At 51.1% G+C, this 19,146-nt stretch overlaps 1 protein-coding gene across 5 annotated transcripts in view; it reads left to right on the top strand.

The window, feature by feature from the left end:
* The first annotated feature begins 5,883 nt into the window (after positions 1–5,883).
* Positions 5,884–19,146, top strand: part of PRPSAP1 (phosphoribosyl pyrophosphate synthetase associated protein 1) — a 29,108-nt gene continuing 15,845 nt past the window's right edge. The window contains exons 1-4 of one of the 5 annotated variants that reach the window (XM_074159935.1): positions 5,884–6,027; positions 6,789–6,900; positions 15,526–15,578; positions 17,154–17,220. In XM_074159935.1, the coding sequence (XP_074016036.1) occupies positions 6,818–6,900; positions 15,526–15,578; positions 17,154–17,220 (203 nt within the window). In that variant the 5' untranslated portion in view covers positions 5,884–6,027; positions 6,789–6,817. Of the gene's footprint in view, positions 6,028–6,715; positions 6,901–8,435; positions 8,780–8,981; positions 9,090–15,525; positions 15,579–17,153; positions 17,221–19,062; positions 19,086–19,146 lie in introns of those variants that run through there. The other 4 variants (XM_074159936.1, XM_074159937.1, XM_074159934.1 and 1 more) reach the window with 4 other exon arrangements.

The following is a 19,146-nucleotide window of genomic DNA, read 5'->3' as shown; positions in this document are numbered from 1 at the left end:
CAGTGGGGACAGCCGGTGGCAAATCCCCCCACCTCCTTTCTCATTGCAAAGGGGGCTCACCCAGGGCACAGGGTGTCCGGTCCAGCCATGACCATGGAGGTCACCAGGCTCCCTTCAAGAGCAAACACAGCTCAAAGTCCTGTCCTGGGAGAGCTCATCAGGTACCCCAGGACCCACAGAAGTCATTCTGGGGAGAAGGCTTGTATAGGCATCCTCCCTAGAGGAGGCCACGGAGATGCTGCGAGGGCTGGAGCCCCTCTGCTGTGAGGACAGGCTGAGAGAGTTGGGGGGGTTCAGCCTGGAGAAGAGAAGGCTCCGGGGAGACCTTAGAGTCCCTTCCAGTCCCTAAAGGCGCTCCAGGAAAGCTGGGGAGGGATTCTTGATCAGGGAGGGGAGCGATGGGACAAGGGGGAATGGTTTTAAACTGAAAGAGGGGAGATTTAGATGAGATCTCAGGAAGAATTTCTTTGCTGTGAGGGTGGTGAGACCCTGGCCCAGGTTGTCCAGAGGAACTGTGGCTGCCCCATCCCTGGAGGGGTTGAAGGCCACACTGGATGGGGCTTGGAGCAACCTGGTCTGGTGGGAGGTGTCCCTGCCCAGGGCAGGGGGTGGCACTGGGTGGTCTTTAAGGTCCCTTCCAACCCAAACCATTCTGTGATTCTATGTCCGGAGCACCATGTCCTGGGCTTGCTGGAGAAGGCGATGGATGCTCTGTGTTTGGGGAAACTGAGGCAGAAGCACCAGACAAGGGTTAAATATGGCAATTAAACGCCCCCTCAGCTCCCTCCTGCCCCCAGGCTCTCCCTGCTCCCGCCCCCATCTGCTAGAGGAGCTGCTCCTCCCCAGCGAGCTTGTCCTGGGGGAAGAAAGCAGAGAAACTGGGGGGTTCCCTGGCCCTGCCATAACCCTTCTCCCCCTCCGCTGATGCCCCCCAGCTCAGTACAGACCCAAGGCTCTCTCTGCCGGGGCAAGCCTGGATTTCAGGCTCCTGCTTGCCCACCCCGCAGCCCCAGAGGAGGCGAGCAGAGGACATGGCTCTGCTGCAGGATGAACCGCAGCGTTTCACTTCCAGGCACGCAGCCCCTCCAGATCCCTGCCTGCTCTTCCACGGCCTCCACCGGCAGCCGCCCGGGAACAGGAAAGGGGATGCTCTCATCCCAGATCCGTCTCTTTTAGCATCGTTCCCACTGCTGAAGGTACATGTCTCAAGGTGGAGCCAGAAATAGCGCAGCTCTGCGCTGCGCCGGGGCTGGCAGGGCTGCAGGGTTTGGCAGGGGGACAGGCACCGACTGCAGCAGTGGGAACTTTCCAGCCAATGCCTGCGGGAGCAGCCGGTGCGGAGACGGAGCCGTTTCGGGACAGACCCAGCCTGGGGACTGTGGCTCGGTTCCTCTCGGCCCCCAGCCGCGGGGGCTTGCAGGGAACGGTCACCCTGCGGCTCCCCGGGGAGATACTGGTGGCAACGCAGGGGACCGACACAAAGCAGGAGGGGACAGAAGTAACAGAGGTGTCTGTCTCCTGGAGGAGAGCAATTGGGATCACATCCCACCTGGGGCGCACGAGCCAGGACACAGGGTTTGGGTCTGCCACCGATTTGGCAAGTGGCTGCACCCTCCGGTCTCTGCCTCCCTGACTCGTGGGCAGCAGGTACCATCCACAATCCCAGCTCCACACGGGGCCCAGGGCTTGACCCAGGAGGTTTCTCAGCCTCCAGGGAGTTGGGGATTACGGCAGCTCCTAGATCACAGCCAAGCTCTGCGACCCACTGTGGGCTGCTACCCAGCCCTGAGCCTCAGCTGAGCTCTCAGCGGCCACCGGCAAAGCCCAGGACCACAGGGCTCACTGGGAAGCCCTGGGCAACGCCAGCAAGCTGAGCTCATTCCTCCCAGCTGATGTTTTACTCAAAAATATTTCTGAGGTCAGAAACACTCCCAAACGCCCCACAAGAAGCTGCTGAGTCTGGAGTAACCACACACACCGCTCGCTGAGCCGAGAAGTCACCCCGATGACTAGCCCTGGCGTCAGAGGGACTGAGGCCAAAGCACTGCTGTTTGATCTCCCCCTTTGCTGGGGGAAGCCGAATTTAAAGGCCGTCGCAGGGTTTTCACCACTTCCCGGTAGCGGTTTCCTGCCATGATGTGAGCGCAGGCATTTTTGGGAGGTGAGTCAGAGGCTGCAATGAGAACCACCTGGCCGGGCTGGGAGGAATGATCCCGATCCCAGGAGGATCCCAGGATTCCCACCGCGACGCTCGGCGCCTGTGGGCAGCATCTCCAGGGCAGAATCACTTATGGGCCACACAGCATCCCACCACAGCCTCCCGTTTCTGGCCCGGGAAGACGAAGAGGTATTTGGAGCCACAGTTCCCACGGCTCCTTGCTGGGCTGGGATCGGCAAGCTCTGGCCACCCCACCCGGGCTCCAGGGAGAAACTTGGTGAAGGAGAAAGGGCAAAACTTCATCCAGCTCTGCAGGAAGCTGCCTGCAACGACTGTCCCGCCCTGGCGCCGTGTTGGTCCGATGCAAGAAACCTCCCCAAAGCACCCCCCTGGCACGCACATGGCAGCACCGAGGCTCCGGTTTTCTCCAGGGAGCGATGCAGGATTTGGCAGAGCTGAGAAACTGCCCTCCCTGGTTGTTGAAATTCAAGGAATAAAGCCAGTTTCTGGTAAAGGAACCTCCCGAGTTTTCCCTGCTGGGCTTTACCGTTTTATTTCTATTAAAAATGCACGACCCCCTGCCTCCCCCCCGCAACATTACTCAAACCCCTCTGCTCAGCAAATAACTGCATCGCAGGCAGCGAGCGAGACTGAGCCTGGATAAGCCTTTCCAGAGGAGCTAAACCTGCTTAAAGCCGGCGCTGTTCCCCGACCCACCCTCCTAATCCTGCCCAGCTGATAATGAAATAATAAAGGGCTGCAAAGCCTTGCTCTCCATGGACTGTGGGGGAGGTTTCTGCTGCCTCCGTACATGCCAGGAGCTGGGATATTAATTACTCCTTAAGTAAACAGAATTGCTCCTTTCTTCTCCTTTGACTGGCTGTAAAACCAGGTGTGACCCTCACCCCACAGAGCAGAGGCATCAGAGTTGCTCCCTTTGCCAGGAAAAAGGTTGGTTGTCGCAGCGATAACAGCCACGATCTCTGCCCGCTGCCCTGCCCGGGCTCCTCGGGGGCTGACCCTGACCCCACAGATCCACCAGCCGCCCCGGTGGGACCCCCGGGGCTGTCCCTGTGAGGCTGCTGGGCCTTTCCCTGTGGGGATGAAGCTGTGGACACCGGGGGGAATCTCAGAAAGACAAGAGTGGGGTCATTTTGGGGCAGGACGTTGTCAAGCCCCTCCAAGGCGACTGCACACAGAGGTGCCACCTGGAGTCTGCTGTGCCGGTGGCTGCCCTGCAGCAGAATGCACAAACTCATTGCATCTCAGCTGGGAAAGCGAGGGGAGGTGACAACGCAGGCAGAATCCATCCCCTGTGCCCAGGATGAGTCTGAGCACCCCGCAGGGCAGCAGGAATGAGGACCGGAGGATAGTGCTGGGGGGGCAAAGCAGAGGCTGGGGGCACTCAGGATGGCCACAGCATCAGCCCTGGAGCTGGTGTGCCAAGGATGCCAAGCGAGGAGCCAGCTGGCCCCAAGTGGCCGCCTGCTCCCCCTTTCCTGGGTGCTGCTCTGGGGTGTCTCCAGGCAGCTGCTACTGCCCTCGTTGGGGTGTCTCCGCAAGAGCCTGCCCCTGCTGTCCCCACGTCCCTTGTGGTGTCCCTGCCCCCCCAGGAGATGCTGTTTCTTTGGTGTGTGCAGGAAGGACCTCAGGAAGGAGGCAACTTCCTACATACCAAAAATACTCTGCCCCCCCCCATATTTTTTTTTTTCAGCTTCTTCCTTTTGAATCATAGAATGGTTTGGGTTGGAAGGGACCTTAAAGATCATCTAGTTCCAACCCTCCTGCCCTGGGCAGGGACACCTCCCAGTAGACCAGGTTGCTCAAAGCCCCATCCAGCCTGGCCTTGAACCCCTCCAGGGATGGAAGTACAAAGCTAGCAACTTGTGACAAGTGAGTGGCCGCAGCGTGGGTGCTGTGACTGCTGTCAAACGAATGTGCCTCACAGGGCAGCAGTGGCCGTCGCTAAACACACGCCGAGGGAGAGCCCAGCCCTTGGTTGGGGGTGCTCATGGCGGGGAATCTGGGCATGGATGCTGCCAGTTCACCCCAAGCTACAGGGTTATCACCAGGCTGAAGGCGGGCTCAGCATCGCACCCCTGGCTGCGCTGCCTTCTCGGAGTGAATCCAGACAGCTGATGCTGCTAGCTCTCACCCAGCCTTACACTGCCATCGGGGAACAAGTGGGGACGTGGGAATGGAGCTGGAACAGCCCCTGCCGGGACAAGGCATGGACCTGCAGGGGACAGAGGGGACCTGAAGAGGCACCAGCTACCCAGCAGGGACCACAGGCAGCTGTGGTGGCTGCAAACTGGCTGTGTGTGGGAGAGGGGGCTGGTGCTGTGCTGGATCTGCCCCCACAGCAAGCGCAGGGGGTGATGGCCATGCCACAGGTCCCCTCACCCTGCCAGCACAGGCATCGCGGAGACAGAGATGTAAATCTTGATCTCGTCCAGCTGCATCACGCAACCCCACAGCTCATTTCATTGTGCTTGTGGCTGGTCCCCACAGGGCTACGGATCCATGGATCAGGATCCATGCCCTTATCCTGCTGCAGGAGCAGAGCTGGTGAGGTGTACAGGGGACTCTCCTTCCTTGGACACCAGGTAAATAACTGTGGGGCTGGTCCTCAGTGATCGTGGAAGGGGATGTGGGGATGGATCCACACTGGAGGGACAAACACACATCACCAGGCATGGCGAAGGAGGACAAAACTTGCCATCTGGGTGCTCAGGAAGTGCACCAGTGGCATACGGAGGGGACACGGATGCATCTGAGAGGCATTGAGACTGACAGGCTGAGAGAGCTGGGTTTGTTCAGCCTGGAGAAGAGGCTCCGGGGAGATCTCATAGCAGCCTTCCAATATCTGAAAGGAGCCTACAGGAGAGCCAGAGAGGGACTCTTTGTCAGGAAGTGTAGTGACAGGACAAGGGGTAATGGTTTTAAATTGGAAGAGGGGAGATTTAGATTAGGTATTAAGAAGAAATTCTTCACTGTGAGGGTGGTGAAGCACTGGAGCAGGTTGTCCAGGGAAGCTGTGAATGCCCCATCCCTGGAAGTGTTCAAGGCCAGGCTGGATGGGGCTTTGAGCAACCTGCTCTAGTGGAGGTGTCCCTGCCCATGGCAGGGGGGTTGGAACTCGATGATCTCTAAGGTCCCTTCCAACTCTAACCATTCTATGATTCTATCTGTATCTTGTTTGCAGCGAGGATGCCGCATCTTAACAAAGGCTGGAAAGAGACAATCTTTAATGAAGTGTTTGGCGTTTCTGACAGGAGTCGTCACCAGAGGCACCACCACTGTCACGTACCCAACCCCGAGCCGCTGGCACGCACTGGAGCGGCCCGGCAGCAGGGAGAGACACTACCCAGCAACGGAGGCGTGCATCCTCCATGTCCTGAACGAAGCCCACCGTGCCCTCCATCCTCTGAGCTGGGAGAAAACAGGCCAAGGGATGATGGCCTTACACAGCCATCTTTAGACACCTTACCCTTTGGGGAAAGGATGCCGAGACCAGCTGTAGCCCCTTAGGGCCGCCATCATGGCGCCAGGGTGCTGAGGGAAGGCCTGAGGCCTTGCTGGAAGAACCCCTCCTGAAGACTGTGGGGCTCGGGGGGGGGGTCAGGGTTAGGATCTATGGGGCGGGAGGCCGCAGGCCTCCCGCCCCGCCGGACATAGAGCCAGGCTAGAGCGCCGCCGCGGCACTTCCGGTGGGCCGCCATCTTAGGCGCGGGCAGTGAAGCCACTGCCTTGAGGCCGGGCAGAAGCGGGGTGGAGAAGAGGCGGCCGCACTGTGCATCCTCGCCGAGGAAAGGGATTTTACGCCGTTCTTCACGCCGCCGCCTCCTCCTCCTCCTCCTCCTCTTCAGGTACCGGCGCTGTTGGGGTTGTGGGTGATATAACCCTTCTTCTGCTGGGAGGGGGAGAGTGCGGCCGCTGTGCCCTCACCTAACATGGCAGCGGGGGCGGTCTCTCCCCGCTAAGAAGATGGCGGCCGAGGGGACCGGCGCTCTAGCCGGGTGGCGGAGCTCGCTTGGCTGGGTGAGGGGAGCGTGGGGGGACCCCCCCAACCCCACCACAGGGATTCCCCCTCCTCTAGCCTTGCTGCCTCACATGGAATTCCCCCTCCAGCCTTCCCGACCCCCCTCAGCTCATCCCCACCTTCATCAGCCAGGGGGAACCCCCTCTCTGCCTTGCTACCCCCTCAGTTTTGAGGGGTATCCCCTCCCTTGGTGCCTGAGGTGCCTCTGGGTGGGCGTGGGGCGCGTTCGGGTTGGGGTTACCCCCGAGGGCTGGCTCCCGGTATGTGGGGGGGTTGCTCTGCAGGCAGCTCGCAGCTCCCCCACGCCTCCATATCCGTTTTCTGCCCCCCTCCCCCGCTTTCTCCCCCGACCCCTTTCCTCCCCCAAAGCGGCTGCTGCTGATCCATTTTATTTTAATAGTCGTATTTTTCACCCCCTCTTTTATACTTTGCCACCGGAGCGGACTAGCAAGACGATAGGTAGCGGAAGGGCTGTTCTTCTCCTCCTCCTCCCCACCCCTTAAGGGGCGGTGATCGTGGTGGAGAGGAAGAAAAGGATGCCACGGAAGCTGTTGTTGCCTTATAAATCTGTTTTTTCTCACTTTCGAGCTCCACGGGGGTTGCATGACTCTTTGGCGATGAACGCAGCCAGAAGTGGCTACCGGGTCTTCTCGGCCAACTCCACGGCAGCCTGCACTGAGCTGGCGAAGAGGATCACGGAGTAAGTTCCCTCTCTTTCAAGTTTCTTTGCTCCCCCCTAGAGCTCCTCAGCGCAGGCAGGCTTTCTTCAAAGCAGCTGGAGAGGCTTTTGGCGTCCTCCCGCCTTCCCAAGCGAAAGGTATCTGCTGCAAACACCTTTGCTGCAGAGGTTTTGCACTAAGAGTCTTCAGCAGCTCTGCCCTTCTCCTCCTCCTCAGTACCGGCTCATCCCTCCCGATAACTGAATTTCACCCAGTGATGAAAATGATTTCTGCCTTTTGTGTCTTTGACATCCATTTCAGTGCTGGAAAGGCCAGGTTGCAGCAGAGGGCCTTCCTTTTTGGGAGGGAGGAGGTTAAACTTGGCTGAACAAACCTCAGAAAGTTTTTTTTAGTGGTTTGGGAGATGCTTAAAACTTTCTGTGCTGCTTTTTGTGGGGATGGGCTGGCAACCTTGTTTGCTCTACAGCTTCACCGCTCAGGGAGCGTTCTGTGTGTGGACTGAGGTACAACACCTGCAGTTGCACTAATCGCCGTGGATTTCGGTGGGGTAGGAGAGGTGGGCAGCACATGTGAACAAGAGAGAGTTTAGTTTAGGGACAGAGGTGTTCCCCCCCCTTTTTTTTGTATTTTCGGCCCATCAATTTGGGCAGGGTTTGACCTTGACTTAGAAGGGATGGATGTGCTGCGTCCTGCTGAAGGAGGAGTGTAACAGCTGGCTCCAAAATGGGGCTCTTGGTCCACAGAGGAACACCAAGTTTCCCCCGACACTTATCTTCTGTTTTGAATTAGTTTGGTTCAAATCTGGGAACTCCTACCCGAAGGGGTTTTTCTGAGACAGGGAGCTGTGTCCTGGGGAGCTGTCATCCTAAGGCAGGATCTGGGTTTCCTTTCTGCTTCCTCCCAGCCACAGTTCATAGGAAGCTGCTCCCAAAATCGAGGACTCGATGCTTGTTTGCCTGCTGCAGAGAGAGCATCCTTACTACCAAAAGGCGCTGCTGACCTGTTCCTGTTTTCAAGGGCATTCTTAAATTGGAAACATAACTAAATACAGGTGTGCTGCCACTTTAAACTGCAAGAACATTTTGCTGTTCATCCAGCAAGCTTAATAAACACTGTGTTCAATCCTTAGTGCAGATTATCTCCACGAAGCTGACTTGGCTGTTTGGCTGGGATCGCTGGTGTTGATGGGATGCATGTTGGATAATAGTGATGGACTTCGGGTGTGAGGAGGAGAGGGAAATCCTTGTGTTTGGGAGTGGAAAGGTTTGGGTTTTTTGGTTCATGTACTTTTGCTATATTTGGTCAGTTTGGTATCACTTTCCTTTCACGGATACAACTCTGAAAATAAAGTCTCTCTATATAAAAAAAGTAAGTTTTGCTGCAACAGATGGAACATGGCTTTACATGGCTTGTCTTGTTGCGTCAACACAGAACATAACAGAAGTCCCCTGGGGATGCGCTCAGAGTTCTCAGGACTGAAAGAGCAAACGGGCAATCTTTATTCTCTGCTCTTTGTCTTAAAAATAACTCGCCTTTTTTTTTTTTTTTTTCAAAGATGTAATGAGAAGAGACAGGGAGCAGGGTTCCCCGGGCCATGGCACACGCAGCTGGCTGTGTGACGTGCTGCTGTAACCCTCTGCAGGGTTCCCAGTGATGCTCCGGGGCTGCATGACAGCAGGATCCAGAGAGTCACCTCCTGGTTGTCCTTCATGAAGTAAACTTTTAATAGAGGGGGTGTGGGCTTTTTGCCTTGGCTCTAGCATCAGCGAGAAAGTCAGATGCTCTGGTGGTGGTACGAGCACAGCAGCCTGATCCACAGCTCCTGCTTCAATGGAGAGTTGAGGACACGTAGCTCTACTCTCTGTGAAATGGGAACGTTGACCCCTCTGAAATGGAAGGGTGTGTACCATTATAGGCAGATAAGGTTTTGTTGGAGGGGTGTGCAAAATCTGGAACTGTAAATAGTAAGGATTTGTGCGCAGTGAAAAGTCTCCCAAAAATAAAGCGTTTTCAGCATCCTGAACAGTGGTTTTGCACTCACTTCCCTTAGGAGCTGAGGGGCTGTTTCGATGTGTTTGTAATACATCCCTTGTTTTTTCAGGTTGCAAAAGATGCGTGACTGCTGGCTTTCCCTGTGTCACATCCCAGCCTGTTCTTTGCTGGGGAGGTCAGTTGTGCCTTTTAATAGAGTTGGAGCGGTCGTATAAGGGTGAGTCTGTCCTCTAATATTGTGCGTTCTTTTTAAAGTTTTTTTATGACCTTTAGCATAAGTAGTAAAAGAACTTTAAAACAACACGCAATATTAGGAGTAGGGCCCCTTGAGACACTTGTCCATCCAGGCTCTGTTGCTCTTTGCCTGTAGGTATGATTGATGTTAAAATCAACACTTGAGGAGCCCTGGCTTATCCTGTTCTAAAATCCCAAGCCTGAGGAGGAGCAGTGTGGTATAAACCAGACATCTGAAAGCTGTTCCATCTCCTCGCATCACTTAATGCAAAACTTCCAGAGTTGCTTTTGATTCAGGCTTTGAGCGTGGCATTCTGGCGCGCTTCCGATCTTTACAGTTTCCCATTATGTGTTCTTGTCTGGGTATAGGATGAGTGACTAAATGGTTAGTTTAGCTTTCGCTTTGAGTTTTCAGAGCTTTTGTTTACGTTAGCATCTGCCAGGAAGAGGAGATGGTGCTGGCTTTTGAGAACGAAATATCTTGTGAAACTTTAAATAAGAAAGATGCACCTTAGATTCAGCACCACTGAAACATAAATAAAACCATCTGTTTACTTGTATCTTATAAATTGAGAGTGATGATTTATATCTATTTTTTTTTTAATTCTTTCCCAGATGGAAAGAAAGTTCCTGCTGTAATTAGGACACTTGGCACCTGATTACAAGCTGCATTTGCAGGGGAGAAAGATAATTTCTGTGCCCAGTGCTGATCCCTAATGGGCCTTGTGTGCTGCTGCGGGGAGGGAGGTCTAGCAAGTCCTTTTAATCTCTGGAGTCCAACAGATGCCTTTAGATCTCCCTCTGACTGCAGTGTTTGGCACAGAGGATACAAATGATACATTCCACTCCCTGCTTGTGTGTCTGGGTTGGGGGGGAAATGCTGATTGAAGATTGCTAATGCCTCCCCAGCGCTCCTGCAGGTCTGCGTTATGTGGGACGTGATACTGTCATAAACTCACTGCAGACTGTGGATGTGAGTATTCCAGACATTCATTTGGTTTGCAGCACGGAAAATGCTGATGATCTAAAGATAAAGGCAGTGCCGTGAGCCTAAACAACGTGGAGTAATGAGGAAAAGATGGAAACTTGTGTTCTGATCTCTGGTTGGAGGGAGCCAGGGATACAACACTGAAACCAGGGTGGTGTTTTCTGTGAATGAGTGTGGGGTGAGCCCTGCTTTTGGGAGAGACAGTACGTTCAGAGGACTTGCAGTGACCTCCCTCAGCTGAAGGAGAATTTCTGATGGGATGGAGGAAGAGTAATGAGCCTTCCTCATTAAGTTGCCTTTACAGCACGTGAGAGGATGGCACAGGTGAGTCAGATCACAGTAACCTTGTGATGCTGTTTTCCCTCACTTCCAAACCCTATTCTTGCCTTCTGGAAAGAGCCCTTGTGTGGTGCTACAGGAGGAAAGGAGGTGGCACCAACTCTCCTCCATCTCGGAAGATGCAGTGTTGTGGCAGGAGGCTAATGGGTATTACAGGATGAAACTGCATCAAAGAATTTTGGAAAGGGAAAAGAATAACCAGCTGAAAAGTAGTGTAGTTGGGGAGGGCTACAGGTGGGGAACGGTGTTGGAGCAGGGTGAGCATGGAGCAGTTGGGCTTTCAGATTTTCTGTGCAGCTTAGATGGAGCGTGTAACGTGGCTGAACAGATTGGCCTTGCGTGGTGGCTCTGTGCTGGCTAGTGATGGGTTTTGGGGAAGTTCCTTCACGAGGAGCAGACTGGTGGGAGCAGAGGAAAATCTGCCTGGTGTTTGCTGGTAATTCAGCTGCACGGCTTTGGTGTGGCTGGAACAAATGATACTAGTGCTGGATGGCTCTGGGTGCAAGTGGCAGATGAGAAGCAGGGACTGGCCGAGTTTTACTGGGTAAAGGGGGGCTCAGATACTTATAAGGATAATAGAACAAAGATACTGCCTTGTATCCAGGAAGCTGCTGTTTCCTTTCCCTTTCCTAGCTTGTTCTTGAAGCGGGAGATTAGGAAGTACACTGTGGAGCTGCCACTGGGCTGGCTGGGCTAGATGATTGATCTTTACTTAAAGATTTGCTTGAGTTTGAAAGGCAATTTGAAGTCAGGCTGTGGCTTGCTTTGGCCACGGTCAAGCACGGAGCAGATCCTCTGCTGTCAGCTCCAGCTCCTGGAGTCTGCAGCAGTCTGTGGAGTCTGCAGGTGTGGGGAGAGTCGGGTATTTGCAGAGCTGAGACCAGTGAAAGTGTTTGTAATGAAGAGGATGTTGCCGAAATAAAATCATATCACAGTCAAGGACTTTGTGTGCAGATTTCTCTTCAAATTGAATGTTTGCACTGTGAGCTGGCTGGAAGCTTCCTTCAGAGATAACTTTACAAATATCTTTTAGGTGTTTGTCACAAAGTGGGAGAAGGAAATGCAGCCTGGGCTGAGAGCCCTTCCCAGCGGTACTGAAACGTGCTTTGATGGCATGAAATACTGCAAGTGCACTTGCCTCTGGAATTTTGATTCAGCTAAACGTCAAGTCTTTTTTAACTGACTGTCTTTTGTCTCTAGAGCCTGGTTCAGTGGTTTTTGACAGTCTTCAGAGGAGCATTTTAAAGTACAGTCTGATACAACCCCATAGTGTTTCCTAAAATACTGCAGTATGTCCCTTCTTCATTAAACTATAGGTGACTTCTGAGCTGGTCGCACTTAGACTGTGAATTTGAGATGGATTTTATAAATACTCCTGTATCCACAGCTTAATATACTTTTGGCATTTGTTGAGACTGCAGAAAGTTAGATCATCTTTCCTGGGCAATGTTTACGGAGAGAGATATTCCAGATCAATATGAATTTTTTTTTGGCCAGTTGCTCTGAGAAGGATTTTTAAAGCCATAAAGAGAATTTTTGTCTTAGATGCTACTAGGTCCCAGAGGAGTCGGTTTAGTGATGGAGCTGGTGTGAGGATGGCAGAGCAGAGCAAGGACCAGGGCTTTCCTCATCAGTGGTCAAACAGGAAAAGTTTACACTGCGATGATGTTAAAAACTGGTAGCTTGATCCCGCTGTGCCCAGTCCTCGGCACTGGGCTTGGCACTGGACTGTATGTACACAGCTTCTTTAACAGATCCCAGTTTTGAAGACTACTGCATTTAAAAACAAAAACAACGCCAAACTGAGTTTCTGTCTCTCTTGGATGGAGAAGGGAGCTTCCAGAAGTGAACTCCTGCTCTGATATCTACTCAGCACTGGTTAGCAAGTGAGATTTCTGCAAATGCTGTAAAATCAGCCTTACTGTTCTCCAGACTTCAACGCTTCAGTGTCGTTAAAAGCCCCCACCTCCCCATAGACCGATACCACACCACACAGCAGGGCTTTTGTTGATGGAGCTTGTTTTGCTTGGAGATAAATCACGTCTCCAGGACCTAAAATATTATTTTTTCCAGAAGCAGCTGTATCTCTCTGTGGGGGTGTGTGCTCTGGGTTACCTGTAGTGACAGCCTTCTCTTTCCTGGTGTAGATCTACCCGTGTCCGCAGAAGAGCGATCCAGTAATTGTGATAACCCCTGTTCGTGGGGTTATGCTGTTGGTCTGGAGCCAAATGCAAGCAGAGTTCTTGCTGTCAGTTTAATTTCTCTGTCACGTAAAGTAACAACCAATGGGTTCATGTGGAGAGGATTTGGAGAGAAAAGGGCTGGGGATGGAAGGGAAAGGAGGGATAGGTGACGGGAAAGGGGAATTTATCTTTGAACTGTTACAACTGGGTGCTCCAAGGCTGGCTAAGGCTGTGCTCTGCCCTTGACTTCTGTGTAAATCTTCCTTTCGACTCAAGTCCTGTGGAATTTGGTGTTTTATGACAGGAGCTGTACAAACAGTCACCTCTTTAATAGCCTTAGCTAAATCGAGGTTTTATCAAGCTCCTGCACTGGCTGAAGTCTCGGCTTACGCAAATCGTTCAGAAAGGGGTTTGGTGGAGGGAGTGCCCCTGGGTAAACATACCTCAGCTGCTTTGGTGGAGCTTCCCATCTGTCCCTCTGCCATGCCTGCACTTGTGGGGGTTAATGTATGACTTTTATGGGCAGTTTTATCTCGTATCCTTCCCATTGCCTCCAGTCGTATTTACTTGCAGTCAACAGTTGGAGCAGAGACGGGATTTATTGTCTGACCAGAGCAATCTACTGCTGCTCGTTCCTTTGAGTTGGCAGCTGCTTACTGTCTCTGCTGCTGCTGTCTGCACCCAGGTTTGACAAGCTGAGCTGTTTAGTGTCCCTCTTTCCATTGGGGAATAAACTTGCCTTTCCAATTTATTGTTTCAGCAGCACAGAAACAGTAGAACAGCCTGAATAGGGGACCACTGGCCTCTGGTTTCTTCTTGCCAGCTACATCCTTGCAGAGCATCTCAAACCTCTGCTGTGTTTGTTTGCCACCTATTGGCACTGGAAGTGTCACCCTCCAAGGAGTGTTTTGCTGAGATGTGTCCAGCTGGACTGTTTTAGAAGCTTTCCGTCCTTCCATGAGATGCAGGGTTGACTAAGAGCACTTGCACAGTCTTGTTAATGGATGTTTTTTTCCAGTAGTGAGGTAGGAACGTGCTGCCTGCAGTGAAGTCAGGGTGCACGTGCCTCCAAACAGAGCTTGCAAGACTTGCCATGCAGTTGTGGAGGAACAAGGGTGAGTCATTAAGCATTTCCACAGACACACACTGTTTTGTTTTGTATGTGTGTCTGATACTTGAGCTTGTTTCAACTTGGATGCCTTGGCAGTGATTAGGCTCAGTGGTTGCAAATGCCTGACTGTCATCGGAAAGACAGAGTGATCGCACTGGGCAGTAAGAGCTCAATGGATCTCACCTGCAAAGTTCACCTTTACTGTGTGTCTATCCCTGGGATCCCCAGGCTTGGCTTTGCTTGACCAGCTGCCAGCTGTTTTTTGAAGATACTGAAGGTACTGAGGATGCCTTTGTATTGCAGCCACAAGTTCTAACCCAGCGGGGCTCATGAGAGAAGCCAAATTAAAGATTTGGATGGTTTGCCTGCTCTGGACTGCACCATCCCTGGGTGATGCTGCAGTTAGTACCCAAGTTGGGCTGGTTACCATCTCACGCGTATGATTCTTGATGTGGGAGTTTACTCACCAGCCCCAGCCATGGCAAAACGTGCTGCCAGACACACGATCGGGAACATATGTGTGCCAAATACGTGCTTTGTAGTTAGCTAAGCAAATAGATCACGTTGCATTCGAGTATCTGTTATCGCAGCTGTCCCAGGCACGCTTTCCAGGCCAGCTTCTAGCTGAGACCTCTAGCTTGTGGGCTGATAGCCCAGGCCAGCAGTTGCTGGTGGGCCAGCAGCAGGCCAGTGATGGGCTGTCTTGCTCATTGACTTCCAAAAAACCAAATCTTAGTGACAATTGAAGTACAAGGCTGAGTCTGTGGAGATGGAGAGAGATCGACTGCTGAAGACGGTAGAGCCGGAGACAGATGTGGGCCCTTTATTTAGGGTTAGTCCTGATTTGCAAAACTTTGGCATGTGTCCAGGTAAATACAGTATATCTGCAGAGAGGAAACTACCACCATAATCAACGTGTTGAACAAAGGCATTTTGCAGGCATAAACTGTTTCCTAATCCAGCATGTGGGCATGGCCCTGAGCAAAGCCCACAGGGGAGGAGGGATTGCCCTGTGCTCCGGGCAGCTGGGTTGCAGCAACACACCCATCCCAAGCGTCTCTCAGCTGAGGCTCACCCTTACAGCACACGTGCCCCTGAATACTTATTAATAGATTACTTGTCAGTACAGTTAAATACAGAACTGTCACCTGAGGGAAAAATCTGCCTTTTGGAGCCTTTTAAAATGCTCTTCAAAGTGAATGTTTATTATATATGAAACTGGAAAAAAAAAAAGGGAGCGACTGTAATCTTTGTTGTGATGAGTGTTGTAGGTTTGGTATTTGAGAAGAGGAAGAAGTAATTTGAAAAAAAATCAGAAAATGAAGTTAAGATCTCTTCAATCAACTGAGTTATTTCAGAAGGAAAGGGGGCGGGGGAAGAAAGAAAGAGGTGTGGGAGTCAAAAACGTGACTCAGTTGCCATTAATCAAATCTGAGTAAATCACTAATGTTTAGTTCCACGACAGATCTGCCTAAGATGGTGTTGCACAGGCCAGGCAAGATGTCCTTTGCTGTATGTAACTCAGGAGACACGACCTCTGGTCAGTTACACAAGGCCTGGCTCTTCCAAGTACAGCGTTGACCTGCTGCAGAGCAGGGTGCCCCATGGCCCTCCCCAAGGACCCTGGAGGGAAGGAGACCCTGGGGAAGTGGTTCCGCAGCCTGGCTGGTGCACTCAGCCCCATTAGGCCGTGCTGTGCATTTTGTTGGTGTGTAGTGGTTGGCCCAGTCTCTGCTTTGGATCATAAACTGCTGTGTTCCTCCATTTTTAATTTCCTTTTTTTTTTTTTTTTCTCCAGGCGTCTTGGTGCTGAGCTGGGGAAATCTGTGGTGTACCAGGAAACCAATGGAGGTAAGAGAAATCCTTACTATTTGCAACTGTTTTGAAGTAATCTTAAAAATACTAGCTAACTCCATCAACCAAACCTGTCTAATAAGTGCAGTGATTCAGCTCTGATGTTGCTGCTGTTCCTGGCAGTGCTAAACCTCCGTGTCTGACCTTGGATGAAGCAATTAAATGTGTTCCTTATTTTCCCTGTTATCTCATTTGCCTGCCCATGCCCTTCTTTAAGGCAGTCCTGCCTCAGGTGTTAGCTGCTATAAAAGCTTAATGTGCTCTTGTGCTTAGCAAAACATCTCCCGGATTTAAAAGTAATGGCCTGCGTTCTAAGTGTCTGCCTTGTAAAATTTTAAATTACCCCCTTCTTCCAGGCCTCCCCTGCCACAGGCAGTTCACAGCTGCCCTGGGAAGGACCTGCCTGATAGCTTTAAAGAGTGCAAATTCAGGGCTGTGCATCTTGGAGCTTGCCTTCATCTCTTTAAATGTAGCAAGTGTCTGTTTTCAGATGCTGGGCTACAACAGAAGGATATTGGCTAACGGAGTTCAGTGGCTAAGAGTCATTTGCTGTTTCAAGACCTCAGTTACCTTATTTGCAGAGAGGCTAGAACCAGAGAGCTGGTACAGGCCAGAGGAAGGGATGGAAAAGGTGCTGACTTGGTGTGAGAATTTATTTATGATAATGCTGCTGCCCTTACAGCCAGAGTGGGCCACAGGGTGTGTAAGCTGCCGTGGTTATGGTTGCGTTGGCTTTTAACGTTCACACTAGTGAGAACTCGCTGCCCTTTGGAGTTAGTTTTAAATCAGGGAGCTTGCTACAAGGTCTGAAGTCATTCTTCATCACTGCACAGCAAATCAGTCTGCTTTCAGCGGAGCCCCTTAAGGTTACTGCCAGTGCCCAGGCAATTAGACTTTGAGTTTGGTAGCTGGGTAGATATTTCTCTCCTTTCACTTATCCCTACCCTCTGGTTCATGACTCTCTGGGAAATGAGTGGCTGAGACGGGCACCGCGGGAAACCTGGTGTCATTGCTTTGCCTTTGCAGAGCTGCTTTGGGGCTCGGCTTTTGCATTTGAGCCTGGAACTGTAGGAATTGTGTTCAGCAGAGACCCGGGTTTCCAGCTCCTGTCAGTGTTGAAATGTCTTGACCTTGGTAGTGAAATTGGGGAGTTTTTCCTCTGAACTCAGTGCTGCTGGTGTTGCCTTGGGCTGTCCAGTCTGTATGGAGCTGACACCACTGTAATTGGCAAAAGAGCCAAGTTACCTTCATGGTAAGTACTAAAGGTTGTTCTGCTTTGGGTGGTTCATTGTTCACTAATGAATGTGGCATTGAAAGCTTTCAGCACTCAGCATGGAGAAGTGAAAAGGGTCTCTCATTGAGAATTAGGTAATTGTCTTCTACGTGTAAGAGAACAGCTATTCAGCCTGGTTTTTCGTTGTAAATACAACTAACTCACTAGCGTGTCATGCCAGCTTTTCACTTCTGGGGGCCAGCCTGTGGAAAATTCCCTTGGTTTATCTGTGTGTTAATTTCTAATCCATAAATCTGATGTTTGGAAACAAAACTGACTGTCTTTTCAATCCTCTTCAGAAACAAGAGTTGAAATAAAAGAATCTGTCCGGGGACAGGATATCTTCATTATACAGACAATCCCCAGGTAAGGGACTCCTGGCTCAGTTTTACAGCTGTGATATGCTTTGAATTTCTGGTTCAGCAGATTGTTCGATAGGTTTGCTCTCCGTTAGCCAGCATGATAACCAGTCTGTTTCCTGTGTTGTCATTGCTTTGACTTACATTTAAGACACCACATAGTGTTAAGCTGTTAAAATTCCCAGCGGATCGCTTGCGCCACAGCAAAGTGAGAGGCTTCCCGTCAAATAGCGTGTGTCACTTGAGGCAAGAGCAAGTATGAGTGATGGCTTCAAGTGAAACATCCCTGGTCTGTGTGTTGGTGTCCTTGCAGGCTCAGTTGCTCAGTGATTTCTGACTGGCATTTCCATTTCTGGATGTGTAATTTCCTCTGCCTTCCAATTACCAAGCAGCAGAGCCAGCAACAAACAGCAGCTATTGCTTTCATTACAGCCTGGATTACTCTTCCCCTTTCGCTGTAGTGATGTGAAACTGAGCTCAGGTGGAAGCCCGTAGTTTCCCTCCTGTACTTTTATAGTTCTTAGTGATGTTGGGGCTTTTAGTGGGCGGGTTTGGTTTTTATTTTGGGCCATTCTAGCCTTGGAGTAAGAGGAAGAAGTGCTGCAAGTAACCAGGGAGCTGGAAAAACAGCTGCTGACCCCAGGAGCCTTGCTGCTCTCTGGCTGAGGAAGAGTGTAGTGAGATAGCACTGTTGTGGTGGGAAGGGAGCCCACATACGAATGATAATTGCAAAATGACCCAACTATGAGTAGGGCAGGTGCTGTTGTCAGAGATGAAGTATTGATAGGACACCTTTTGCACAATTAGCAAAACAAGGGTATTCCTGCTCTAACAGCTTTTTCCAAGTTACCAAATTCTGCTCAGATTTTGAAGATCACAAGAACTAATAAGTACCAGAGCTCAAGCAGGGAGCAGAATACCCTTGAAACAGAATTTTCCTTGCTTGCCGAAGAAATAGAGCCCAGTGAGAATTCAAGTTCATTTTCTCTTTTATAGTTCTTGGCCTGGTGTTAAAGAAACCAGTAGGACTACAAGATTAGTGTGCTCACTTCTGGAGTTCCTCTTGCAGACTGAGGCATTTTCCTAGAGCTCATCTCTCCCCAGAGAGATGCTCCAAGTGTTTCCTCCCTCAGGGAGCAACAAAAGCTCTGCAAGATGAAAATCCACAGATGCAGGATTAAGTTTCGGGTGAATAGTGCCATTCTCCTGTCCCTCATGAGAGCTGTCTTTGAAATAACTTGTAACTGAGAGCTGTGTAAACATGAAACAGATAAGGTATTCAGTGGAGATAACTCAGAGCATTAGGGACAGCAATAGTTTTGGGAGGGGAAAACCTCTTCTGCTTTTAACTTGTTGATCCCTTTGTTTTTCTGTAAACTCAATTCAATGTTATGGGCCAAGAAATGGATCCTTTATAGCCAAAATGTTCAAGTCCCTCTGGGTGAGGAGTCACTGTTGTGTGGCCGAGTCATCTTTTATACTTAAGCTGTAGCTGTCTCTTGCTGCATTGCTGGAGAGGACGGGTTTAAGGGTGTTCAAGGGTTCTCAGTTTTGCAGTGGGTTTCAGGGAGCTTTTCAGGAGACCGCACTCAGTAGCGGTTTGAAAAACAAACAAAATATTAGGACTTAGTAGGAAGGGAGTGGAGAGGGAAACCTTCTTTTGCTGCAGTGTGGATACACAGTCTGCATCTTAAATGCACAGCGAGAACAAGAAGACCTGAATATTAGGTACAAGATCCCTGTCCAAAAAGCATAAAGCAGAACTAAAAAAGTTACGAAGGCAGGTATTGTCCAAGACTGTTGGTGTGTGGACTTGCATTCTTATGCGGGAAAACCATATAGGTCATGCTTAGATGGTAGAAAAATGTCGGAGTTGGTGGTTTAATGACAGGTTAAAAGCAAAAGGAGTCTTTCAGTGCTGAGCGTTGGTGCT

This window comes from Numenius arquata, chromosome 17 (genome assembly GCF_964106895.1).
Source record: "Numenius arquata chromosome 17, bNumArq3.hap1.1, whole genome shotgun sequence".
Classification (NCBI taxonomy): Eukaryota; Metazoa; Chordata; class Aves; order Charadriiformes; family Scolopacidae; genus Numenius; species Numenius arquata.
Note: the sequence above shows the minus strand (reverse complement) of the source record. Positions and strands in the feature narration are given on the sequence as shown.